This window comes from Buteo buteo, chromosome 16 (assembly GCF_964188355.1).
Source record: "Buteo buteo chromosome 16, bButBut1.hap1.1, whole genome shotgun sequence".
In the NCBI taxonomy this organism is placed as follows: Eukaryota; Metazoa; Chordata; class Aves; order Accipitriformes; family Accipitridae; genus Buteo; species Buteo buteo.
In genome coordinates, this window is record NC_134186.1 from 5,523,939 (window position 1) to 5,537,007 (window position 13,069).

The 13,069-nt window shown below is 41.3% G+C and overlaps 1 protein-coding gene across 3 annotated transcripts in view; it reads right to left on the bottom strand.

The window, feature by feature from the left end:
* LOC142040188 (lethal(3)malignant brain tumor-like protein 3) overlaps positions 1 to 13,069 on the bottom strand; it is a 52,823-nt gene that overhangs the window by 31,618 nt on the left and 8,136 nt on the right. For 2 of the 3 annotated variants that reach the window (XM_075047668.1, XM_075047667.1), the window contains exons 2-3: positions 2,100 to 2,202; positions 1,372 to 1,543 (exon numbers count right to left, since the gene is read on the bottom strand). In XM_075047668.1, coding sequence (XP_074903769.1) covers positions 1,372 to 1,543; positions 2,100 to 2,155 — 228 coding nt within the window. In that variant the 5' untranslated portion in view covers positions 2,156 to 2,202. Of the gene's footprint in view, positions 1 to 1,371; positions 1,544 to 2,099; positions 2,203 to 5,999; positions 6,154 to 13,069 lie in introns of all 3 variants that reach the window. The other variant, XM_075047669.1, reaches the window with a different exon arrangement.

Consider the following 13,069-nt stretch of genomic DNA (forward strand, 5'->3'; position numbering starts at 1 on the left):
TACAATAAGGATGTTACATGTAACTAACAGGACTATTAGCTAGCATTATTTTCTTTTGAATAACCCTGCAAGAACATTAGTAGGGTATGTTACATATATAACTTGATCCTGCAGTATCCCAAAGTCCTTTACAAGTTATTTAATATATGCTACTAAAGTTCATTTAAATATGGCTACTGAAGAGGAGCACGGGCCCAAAATCTCCATTACAATACACAGGATTTGCTTTCTGCAATGCAGGATTTACTGCTCATGTAAGCAACCTTACTGTAATGCTCCATTTTCGTTTTCCTTTCAGAGGTTCTTATGTCCATCTATGCCAGGGAATGGATACAGAAAAAAAATCATTTATGAACCCCTGAAGGAAGGTTCAAGTAACTACTGTCATAGATGAACACCCCAGAAAATGTGGTCTCCCTGTGTCACACTCCGAGCCAGATTGCAATTCACATTTCTTCTATGGGGTTTTCAAACTCATGTAATTCACGCAGGGTTGTCATTTCTCAAAACAAACCAAAAAGGGCAAAATCTGAAATGCAAAGCTGCCTGCCAAACATGCCCCAGAAGAGACAGGGGGGCAGTTTCAAACAAGTAGGAGAAGGGGGAAGAGACAGAATGCAAGTACTTCTGAAAACAGACGTACTTTAAAATATCTTACACACATCACAGAGAAAAGCTGAGCAACAAGATGAGTTAAACTGTTCATGACATCAGAAGTTTCAGCTTGCATTTCCAACAAACACCTACCCCAGCATCTCTGCATTACAAAAGCATGTGCAATATCTGAATATAAATAAAATGGTTCACGCCTAAGACGCTATGCACACAGTAGCAGTGTGCAGGCTTGCACAAAGAAGGGCCCCTAAAGGGAGTGAGATGCTTAACGAAAGTTAAGAAAAGATCAGGTCAGGACTGAGGTACTTCTATTCATCCGCCATTAATACAGGTTTCTAGTAGTGTAGTGAGTGTGCATTCAAACACCTAATAAAAAGCAATCAAACTCTGCAGTTTGACACTAATCTTCAATATCACGTAATAGTACTTGACTGTAGTTAGAGAAAGTATTTTGGGGGGCATGTGGTTTTATTACTGTGAAATACACTTGGTGCACAGGGCTATAACTACACCTATAAAGTTACAGTCTGAAATCTTGACCTTGACTTCACATGAGCTATTCACCCTTATGACTAATCAGACTTCAGAACAGATATTCTCATCACTGATGTAAACGAGGACCAGACCCAGACCATTCTCATGGGTACAGAACAACCTTCCTCAGCTCAGTTTGCATCGCACAGTGAAATCTGAGACACAGAATTCTCCCTGCTTTTCACAGTTCTCTTTAAAGAAAATACATGCAGCCTCATTTACCTCATCCTCATCTGCATTTTCCTCGTCATCCTCAGACTCCAGAAGCAGTCTTCTCTTCCTTCTGAGACGTTTGACAGGTCTGTCAGCCTCATTCACCTGACAGCCACTGCTGGTATTAAGATTTCTACTATTTCCCCTGTTTCTGTAATCATCTGCAATGTCTCTGGTATCACTAAACATCCAAAATTGAAAACAAAATCAAATTAAATGTGCAACAATACTCCTGCAGTATTCCCAGTGTCTCTGTACCTCTTCAGAAGAACAAGGACGCCTGGGCTGAGAACCTAAATAAGTGAATCGTGTCTGCAGGATTTGCCAGATATGTATCTTTTAAAAGCACCCCAAAGTACCAGCACAGCTCTCACCACCAGAGCAGCTTGAGAGGGTTTTTAATTTTGCCTTTTTACAACTCTACAGAAAGTTAAAGTATCATCCTTATTTGTAGTAGGACGGGGAACTGAGGCATCAAGCACACAACCAGTGTTTCCTCAGGCTGGGAAGAGAAATGAGGACAGAGCTCTAGAGAGGATCTTTCCTCTGTCGGGCATGGGAAGCTCAAGGGTAACAGGAAGGTCATCAGCAGAGCTGTACAGGTGGCACTGCCTCAGCCGTGCCATGGTAACACTTGCTCTGAGGATTTCACTCTACTCACAGCAACACTTCTCTAACACAGTGTTCTCTTTAAACGTTTTTAAACACAGAACAGGAAGAAGCTGGGGTTTCTTTACCTGTGCTGCTGGGAGCCCATTTGAGTACAAAACTTTCCATTCTCAAAGCAATCCATTTGCTCACAGGTTTGGAAATCAGAGCAGGGCACGTGTTCTCTGGGCACTGCGGAAGCAAAGAAAAAGGAAACTATTAAATTAAAATGTTAAAACACCTTTCATGCAACTAGTTCTGTCAAAGTCCTTTACAAACTTTCATTAAGTGACCCTCAGTATCCCATGGTGAGGGAAGTAATTATTATCTGTGTGCTGGCACATAGAAAGAGTGTACCACCTCATTAAAGAAAAAAACCCTTTTATCAGTAATATTTTAATTCTGGAGAAACCCTGCCCCCATAAAAGTGATAAAGGAGGATATAAACTCAAGGCTATAACCAGGACACAGTTACAAATCTTTTTATATTTCTTTATTCCTAGTAACCCTCTAACTTGAAAGACAAATGTCAAACAAGTCCATCGTGTTTGGATACTTTTAATACAACTGGTTAACTTTAAAAACTTTCACCTTTACGTACTTTGTACATATGAAAATCCTTCATAGGCAGCCTCTAAAACCAGCACATTATTGATGGGAGATTAGAAACAATTATTTCTGTATCTAGCAAGGGATCTATATCAATTTTTCATCTGAATGAAAGCATGAAAATGTAAGGAATAACTCCAATATATCATTTATGTTTACTTTTTCCTATGATTTGAGTTCTTCCTAATGCAAATTAATTTATGTTTAATATTTTAACAAAACACAATTACAGTGATACCCATTATGAGACACCTGCACTATCCCCATGCATACTTTGCTCAAGTAATCTGACGTGCAAATTGTGCTCCTACATATACGTCATTCCTATTCTGCATTTAGTGGCACCGTTTGTGTGCACTGGTTTGATAACCCATTTTTGAATGCACCATTAAATGGTTTAAAAGAAAAAGAGAAAAAACACAACAAACCACACAATCCAGAACGCTGAGATATGAGTCACTTTGCTTTTTGTTTAAAGCCATTTTCATAGTCTCCTTACCAGTACTTGTACTCATTCTGCTAAGACGACTGACATTTTTCATTTATATTTGATTGCTCCCTATAGCCCAATATGGATGTCAGATGGTTCTGGCTGGAATTGGGCAGACAGACTGCCTATGCAGAGAGTGCACGCATGCCTGCTTGTATCACAACTTAAAGCCTCTTGCTGTGCCATTGGGGACCAATGATTCCAGGCAGGGAAAAGACAAAACAGGGAAAACTTGCAAGAACCAAGAGTGCTTGAAGAGCTCTGCTCAATTAGAAGTCACACTGATCTATGGAATACACTTGGACAAAAAGGGTGTGAAAAATTCTTAGTGCTGAGGTGTCCATGTAAAAGCCAGTTCTTCACCTGATAGATTGACATCTCCTCAGCTTGTGCAGATGAGGAGAATGACCCACAATCAGGAGTGTAAGTGAATGCCTGTAAGTGTAAGTGAACCTGCAGAGCTTACAATGAAATTTGAGATGAGAAAAGCCAGCAGGGAAGACAGGTACAAAGCCTTCCTACCAAAACCCAGAAATAGTTCCATCAAAATCCTGAGGAAAACCAACTGGCAGGAAAACCACTTGTCCAGGCAGGCAACAAGATGAGAGATCGTTCTCTCCTCAAAGAAGAAATTCCCTCCATAGGGATGTATGACTTCCATGATGTAGCTCTGCCTTGACTAGGGATCCAGCATCGCTAACACAGACCTTATACAAAGAGTTAATGTCCTTTAAATTACTGCACCAGGATGCACTGGTGATGTCGAAGACACTGAGACACTGAATAAGCTCCAGCTGCTGTCCTGTGATGTCTGTGTGTCCCAAGCTAATTCTCAAGTCTCCTGCCACCACCTTAGAAGAAGATGTTTCAGTACAAGGCATCAGGCAAACCTATCAAAGGCTCCCTATGCCACAACCACATGCTGTCACGTTTAACCAAGAGCATCTTTTAAAATATGACCTTATGCTGGATGGCTAATGGTACTCTTGGGATGAGAGCACTTAATCGTTACTCACTCCCTAGCACTGGTCTCCATTAGTACCCTCTAGAAGACACTCAGGCACATCTGTGAGGGAGCTCTACTGAAACGGTGAGTAATTTAATCAGAGGAAACTAGTGATTTACCAAAGTAAGTGAGGCTCGCCAGCTTAACCGAGTGGTCTGGAATGAAGCGCTCAGAGGTTATATAAATATTCTGTTTTGAGCTACTCGTTTCTGGATAAACAGAGTAAGAACAGGTCTGCAAAGAACTGAGATATTTCTTGTCCATTACATTGATGTGCATGTTGTATGAGATTTTAGAAAATTTAGGACTATAAGATTGTTAGAAATTAATATAGAATGAGTTAAGGTTATTAATGGCAACAGAGCTGCTCAACAGGCCATGAACAGTGTTCTCAACCTGCCTGCCTTGTATAGCCCCAATCCAGGACCGGATTAAAACCCAGTCAAACTAATCAGTAGAGGCAGATGAAACAAAAGATGAAAAATCAGCAAGATACAGGTGCGTAGCTGGGAAGTGAATAAAATATGTAGAACTTACAAAGATAAATGTGGAATAGTTAATGGAACAACCAGAGAGTTTTCAGAATTGTGTAGGTACGAGACTTCAAAGTAAAGGGGATGAGAAGATGACTGACCCAAGACGGACTTCGAAACCCACACGATGATGACTGGATGGAACAAAAGAAGAATGGATAAGATGATGATGAATGATAACGACATGGGAAGCGAGATCAACTGGAAAATTACAAAGACTTTGGACTGGGATAATGGGTAGTAAAAGGGTATATAAGACTGAGAAATTTTTGGAAGGTTGCCATTCACTGCAGTGGTGGCCCAACTCTGAGTTGTTCATAAAGCAAACCTAGAGAAACCCATGACTGAAAATTCTTTAACACATGTCCAGTAATATGCTTGTATTATCCTGTTAAAACTCAGTTTTCCCCTAATTTCAATTACAGTAGCCTTGGAAACCTCAAAACTCTTATGGCTAATAGTGTAACTCTTGGCATGAGCCAGGTTAGAGGAGATTCTCCAGGATGTTCTTGCAAAGATAACTAACACTACTGGGAATTCATCCTGAGCCAGGAATCCCAGTTTAGCACAACTCTGTGTCATCCATTCATGCTCCACGCTGTGTAATTCATGCAACCAGAGAAAGGAAAAATGCTGGAAACTCCCGTCACTCCCAAGAGCAGTCAGCTAAGGCACAGCTATATGAGTAAATCAAACAGTGCCAGGTCCTGCAACTCAGCCACATGCATCTTTAGCCCAGGGCACCTAGCACCATCTCAAGCAATTCCCAAGCATGATTCAGGAGTTAGCATGGAGCTGAGATGCTGCCCAGTGGGTGCTGCCACTCTGTTCTGGAGGCTGAGAGTATTTAATAAGGTATATATGACCAGACCATTCCAGTCTCAAAGTCCCCAAACAGGCAGTTTGGTTTAATGTGGATGCAGACTTAACTGCTGTCATGACAAGTAAATCACTGGTGTTACGGAGAAACACTGATGTCACTGATGATCCACTACCCTGGAAAGAAGGGGGTCCAACTTCCCAGAATCACCACTTAAAGAGATCCCAGGATGTAAGTTAGAACTCAGCGTGAGAGGGATGTTTGACTACATCGACAAATCTAGCCCAGAACATTTATATAACCACACTTACCTTCCACAAAGGCGAGCACAATGCGTGTGCCAGGTACTGTTATGACTATGCAGTAATTACATTCACTCTAAATACTCCTAAAATATTCGAAATAAGACAGTGACTCACTCCACATGCTGCACCAGGGAGCACCACTCTACTAAAACACACATTTCAGTTAGACCTGTTTCTAGAAGTTTTTTCGGAAACTGTATATTCTCTTCCACAGCAAAAAGCTCACCTTCCAAACCAGTGCTAGAGGCAGTGGAAGCGTTGATAGCAGCAGGAGCAAAGCTGGTTGGGCTGGCATTTACTGCTGAGGCTGAAAGAGTTTTTATGGCTTCTGCTTCTACTTCAGTAATGATTTCTAGCAATCCAAACTCATTTAAACGGAACTGCAGGTAAGAGAAGAAAGCAAGCAAATAAGCAGTAGTAAAAGGGCTAGGATGGGGGACAGAAGGAATAGGATTCCCTGAGGAGCAACTACGTAAGGGACAAAACGAAATGGCTGAATGTACATTAAAAGGCATTAAAAATAAGTAACAATAAAAGCGAGAAACACGCAACACAACTCCTCCTCAAAATGCCACCAACAGGCCCCCAAAAAACCCCAACGATGCATTTTGTTGTCAACAAAGGAAAGCAATGTTAATTCCACCTGCTTTGGATGTGCTCCCCTTATAAAACCTGGACTTCTGATGAACACATCAGAATAAACACCGTCAGAAAAGCAGTTTAACCCAAAACTCTGCAGGCCCAAAACTCTGCTCTGACAGTTCAAATTCATCCAACAAAGCACAATTACATGTATTACAGCAACTTCCCTAAAATCTCAGTGCAAGCAGGAATCACCCAGCTGTTGACAGAAAGGTCACATTCCAGGGGAGAACTTGTCCAATACATCCCCCAGCTGGTGCTGGCTGGGCTTTAAACACCTCAGAGCACAGCGACAGCTGGGACTGCACAAACGCAGCAAGCATCTGGAGCTGCAAGAGGCCAAGCAGTTCTCAAACCTTCTTCAATGACACTTGACAGTCTGGTGGGAAATGAACTTCCTAGAGGAGCAGAGGAATGTGGGGATAGGCAGAGGCAATACTGTTGAAGAACAGCAGACACAGAGGAATAACTAGCCTTTCTTCAGCTGATAAGTTCCTCCATGCACAGGCTTATTAGTGAAAGCCACAGTGGGGCCCTGACCCAAAGGCAGAGGGGAGGGTCTCAAGTCCAAACCAACTGTTTCCAAACAACCTAGACATACACCCAACAGAAGCCACAGGCAGCGTAGGTGGGTAGGTGACACGTACCAGTACAGCCAGGAGTCACAGTATCCGAACTCCAGTCCTGGCTCCCCCACGTTTTGACCCTTAAGAAACCCTCCATCAGCTGCTGGGGTAGGTGACCCTCCCATGGAGGTTCTGCTAGCACACCCATCCTTTGCTCCTAACACAGCACCTACCTACCAATCCTGCACACACAACGTCTGTCCTACTACAGGCCAAGAGTAAATTCAGATGCAGAACAAGAAAACCTCTCTAGACACAGAGCAAAGTGCTTACACCATGGGGTAGCTATGGAAAAGGAATGATATGTGGCAGACTTCAGAGACTCTCATCCTTTAAGCTTAAAAAATTTCTTAGGCTATGAAGAAATGCTTCAATGCTCCAGATAAAATTATTAAAGTGTGCCAAGTAGTGTCAATTCAATGTGTATCTTTTACTAGTCCCAATCTGCAAAGGCAACCGAGCACCAAAAAAAAAAAAAAAAAAAAAAAAAAAAGATTTTTATAGATCACCTTTCTGATGAGCAAATAGCTCTAGATTACTCACTCCTTGATCTTCTTTACTGTCTGCAATATGGAGCTACTGAGCTCCAGAATGAAAGATACAAGTCAAAGGTGGGTTGCATTTGCAACCTCTGCTCCAAAGCTTTTATTCACAGCACTTTATTAGTTCGAGATCTTTTCTCAGCCATCCGCTCTTCGCTCAAACCTGCTAAACCCAGTTTAAAAGCATTTGCTTCACCTCTGAAGCAGGGCTCCTCACTGCATTGAGAAGCACCATTCTTCCTCTACTCCTGCATGCTTCCTGGGCTCAGGATCCTGCCTCCAGCACCCTATCAAAGCCTTATTCCAAACATTCTTCCCCCTCTTCCCTCTTTTTTATCCGAAGCCTGTATTTCTTAAAGCTTCAAAGATGCTGGACTTGCTTCTAAAAAGCTCACTTCTTCCTCTCCAGCCCTGAAGAGACAGAGCATCATTTTTATTTCAGCACCAAGAGAAACAATTCATTTCAAAGAAATGATAATCCTAAGTGGACTAAGTTTCCTGCAGGAGAACATCCAGTTTAGAGAAGAAACCTATCACTTTCCTCAAATGCCAGAAGAGCAGCAGCACAACAGTGCAGATCCCAGGGGTTCCTTGCTATGGCTGATAATGGACAGCTCAGCATCATGAGCAGAAGGTCAGTGGAAGGAGCATCTCCAGAGTTCTACGTGCCATTAAGCAGCAGAGCAAGCACGAAGCAGAGCTCACAGCTGGAGGTGGGGAAGGGTGCCAATGTCATTTTGTATTAGCAGATTAGTCTCTGGGGTAGTGACACTCCTGCATACAAATTAACAGTTCTGATTCAGCTCAAACCAGTAAAGACAGCAGGCTGTTATTTCCTCCTTTAATAATTTCATGGCGTACCTGCAGCCACATGAACTGGTGAAGCCCAGCCCCAAGAAAACATGTTTGCATTAGAAAAACAACAAGCATCTTTATTAACAGTCTCTGATCTGATGCTGAGGACTGGCTGATCCATGGAGGCAACCACCAGTTTCATCCAGAGACTCTTCAAGGCAATATCCCTCATTCCCAAGTTCTGAAAATGCATAACTGTGTTACTATCAGAACTGCATCTTCCTTTACACAAAGGAGTTCAATATAGCATGTTTGCTAATATGAAATCCACACATACCCTCCAGAAACAATCTGTCCTTCCTGAGAATTTTTTGAAGAGAATTAAGGAAAAATATATTTCATTATGCATGCAAGAACTGGAATATAGCAGGAAGAGAAGGGAAAAAAGGATTAAACAGCAAAAGCAAAAAAAGTAAGTGATTGGCATTTCTGCAGGGCAGGGAGGGGCAGGGGGGGGGGAAGTGTTTGGCATCTTATGACCAAAGTGGCTTCCTGTGCAGCTAGTTATCATATTCCAGCTAAACATTTCTAGCAGACTCACTAACTGTGGTACTTGGTGCTCTTATACTTGTCCATCTAATATAAAACAATACAATATTATTTGGTGTCTTTCAGTCTAATAAATAATGTGGTGCTTTGTTGATTCTCTACTATTACAAGGAATCAATAAAAGTGAAGCTGTTTCTGCAAAGGAACATTACTGCTGTTTAAGAGAAAACCTGTGGCAATACACTGTTAAGTTCTTTTAAGAAGCAGAAGTATAATGACTTTGATTAAACACAGGGCAAAAGTTGGGCCACTGCAAAATAATCATCCAAAGGACCTCCTAGAAAGTGAGAAGACCCAATTCCATGTCAGTTTTATGGGAGTGTAAACCACTGATCTCAAAATACTCCAAGCATGCAAGTTCATCCACGTTCTCTCAACATCTGCTGGCAGAAGCATTTTCCTCATAGCCAAAGCGAGGTCTGACAGCCCATGTAGAAGACTTTTCTGCACAAAGGGAGGAGGAGGAGGGGAGGAAGGGGAAGACTGTCAACACTTCCAGAAGGTGGAGGTCCTGATTCTGAATGCCTGATGTGATACCAACAATCTGATTTTTCAGAGCTCTCAAGTTCCTTCAGCTCCAATTTATTTCACTTGGAATTGATCTCCCCCCCCCCCCCCCAAGATTCAGAACTTGCAGCCTTGAGGGCAATTTTATGTATTCATTTTCAGACATCAGAAGTGCAATCAAATTGAAGTAACAGTTGAAGGTAATCTGGGAAACTGTCAACAGACTCCCTCCTCTAACATAGAACACCATGTTTGTGACCATCAGATCTTGGTTCTGATTTACTCAAGAGCTGTATTTGTCACTATCATGAATACATAAGATACAGACAGCTGTCAAAAGCTACAAAAAACAATCACTGATGTGAAAAGAACCTAAAGACTCAACCCCACAAGTTGAGAAAATTTGTCTTTCAGAGAAAACGTCTTTCCCATGCTGGGCTGAAATTAATGGGATTTCTTGCCTGAGTATGTTGTATGGACATTACTGAGAATTAGGAAGATCAGGTCCATAACTTCTATTAGCAGAAAACAATTACTTGAAATACTTCCTGCCTTTAGAAATCAATTGAGCAAGAAATTAGAAGGGGAGAGGGAGTATCACCAGGCTTTCAGAAACGTTACTAAAATTTCACCACTTCCTTGGTAATGCCAACCCAGTTGTTTAAAAGTGTTTTCTCTGCACAATTTTTATTTGCAAACTACAGAATATATTGCAAATGTTCTGTGCTGCCAAAGGCACGGTGGCCACTCATGTATTGTGTTCCTTGGTTTCTTACTTGTATGTTGCTACCAGGCAAGGTACCAATGCCGTCTTTCCAGTCTAAGGCATTCAATGTATCATAGTCTGCTGTCGGGATGCTGATGGTTCTCTCCGAGACATTCTGTTCCATCTTTCTGCTTAGCCTTTGGGCTCTTTATTTAATTTTAAGAAAGAAAACTAGGGTGTGAAAACAAAACAAAACAAAAAAAGAGGCACAGAATAAACAGGCCTGTTGCTTACATTTCACCAAGGGTTTTCAGAGCAATACTACTTTCAAAAGATGGGAAGAAATGTCAAACTTGCATTTTGCCCATGACACTTAAGTAAATATGAATAGAAAGTTAAGAGCATTAAGCATATGTGCAGTTTGAGGACAAAAAGATAAACCAGTAAGTTTTAACAGTTACTTAATTTGTATGACGTTTTTGCCAATTACAGTTCACTGGCAAGATCCTGGGGTCTCTGGATTCAGTAAAAGCTTTGGTCTGGATATTAGGAGTAGCAGGATTTAAAATTACAGAAACACAAATACACAGGTGCATGCACAAACTCATACACTATAGACAAGTGACAAGTTTGTACAGCTTTGGGGGGAACAGCAGCATCTAATGGCTGTTGCCAGGTCCCTCTATACTGCTATAATGCCAAGGCTCTACGCCAGAAATGCTATAAAGCTCTTAAAACGCTTAAGCTCCATGTATTGCTTTCACGTCCCAGAAAATAAACTAATGGGCTCCATTAGAAGACTTGACTAAAAGCCATACTGCTGTATGGGCTCCCCATATCCAATTACTCAACTATTTTTGCGGTAGACATTAACCAAACACTGACCATAAATTAACTGCACGTTCCTGTCCTTTAAACATAACCTGAATATTTTCAACCTATAACTGCTTGCTTTAAAAAAAAAAGAAAAAAAGATTCACAACCTTCCCTTGGAACGGTCAGGTCTACTAATTTTTCCAGTGTGAGAAAAACCACTGATGTTAAGTTCGAAAAAGCACAGGCCAGCTGACAGGTCTAACTGCATTCCTGTGGGAATGGGTCAAAACTGCCCATGGTGGGGGTCTTTGCTCTGACGTTTGAACGCCGGAGTTCAACAAGGTCACTCTGAGCTCTTAACTCAGAGTTAACAGAGTAAGAGCAGGCATCATCCAAGGACCATGTGCTTGATCTGCCTTGGGCAGATTGTTTCTCTCTTTTAGCACTGGAAAGTGCCTTAAGACACATGGCCAGGGCAGGGTTTTAACTGCTGAGTGCTTAAATTAGAGCAGGTGAATTCCGCTCTTTATCGGAAGCCTTCTACATGCTAGACCTTCTACCTACAGGTTGAGAGTGTAAGTTTAAATCAGCCAAAGGCAAAACCACAGATCTGATGTAGGATAATTTATAACGTTTGAGCATTCCTGCAACTCTAATTCAAGCATCACAGCTCTTTATGATTATCTTAATCGGGTCAAAAGCAGGACAGACCTTTGTAAACTGCAATACCAAGTATCTTTGGGTATCACAATCTAATCCCTGTAGGAGGAGTTCCTCCTATTTTTTTTTTTCCCCCCCAAATATAAAATTCCAGCTACTTACAATCCTGCATAATGGCGAAAATTAGCAGCATATAGGCTAGTCAGAACGAGTCAGGAGGGTGAAAACAGGAGCAAAGTGGACCAGCAGTCAAGCTGCAGAAGCCAGTTCAGCTTCCAGCAGTTCTAACTGAACTGCAGGTGCGGAAGATCCGCAGTCGGTGTCCTTGGCTACGTACACAGAACAGATCCGCATCAGCACTGCGCGCCACGGCTGTATGGAGATTTATGAATTGGACTGAATCAGCCTTATGTAGGGTGGTATTGAACAACTGTAGCCAAAGGCTCGCCATACATTAATATTTGATGTAGCCTTGTACATCTATAAACACTTGTTTGCAGCCAGTGTTTTGATGCCAGTTCTAGCAAGGGCAAAACTATCACTTTTTAGATGTTACTCTTTGCATTCAGGCTTTAAAAATAAAGAAGCTCAAACATGAAGACTATTTGCAGAGCTCCCCCTGGGAGAAGGAGTTTGGAAGATACTTGGACAGAAGTTGTAGAATTTATTTAAAACTGGGCCAGGAAAATTGTCAAAGATCACAATGCAGAAAATAATCTTGTACTAACCAGAGAAGATCTGATACAATAATGGCCCTTTTTCATCTCTCTATTTTATAAATCCAGTAAAACTCCTAGAAAAATATAATAAAGAAATTACTTTTCTTATAATGCTCCCTATCAGTAAAATCTACAATAAAAATCAAGATAGCCCAATAAAAGGAAGCAAGCTATGTAATTAAAAAGACAGCAGAAACTAACTTGAAAAATTTTGAAGAGCCATAGTCAGGCACAAATGTTCCCCATTTGTCTGTATTTGTGATTGCTTTTCATCTTTAACATTTTAAGACTCAGAAACATTAACGCAAAAGAAGATATAGCAAAACTAAGATGAGTCATTCAGTCCCAAGTCACAGATTCAGATTTATGAAATGATAAATGACTACCATGCTTGCAGAGATAATGGCTCATAATTAATATGCTACCACCCAGACCTCTGTGCTTTAGATAAGGGAATCCATAGGCAGAGGAGGTCTGAAATACTCAAGTTTTGATCTCGTTTCTGCCATGGAACCACAGTGCAGCCTTGGGAAACTGCTTCATCATTACTGTAGAAAAGCAGCTTTGGCTTTTAACATCCAACTTGCCTTAGTTAGGAGGCAAAAAAAAAAAGGAAAAAACCGCAAGTTCATACTAACAAAAGTGTGAAGGCTAAATGGGTGAATGGGGGTTCA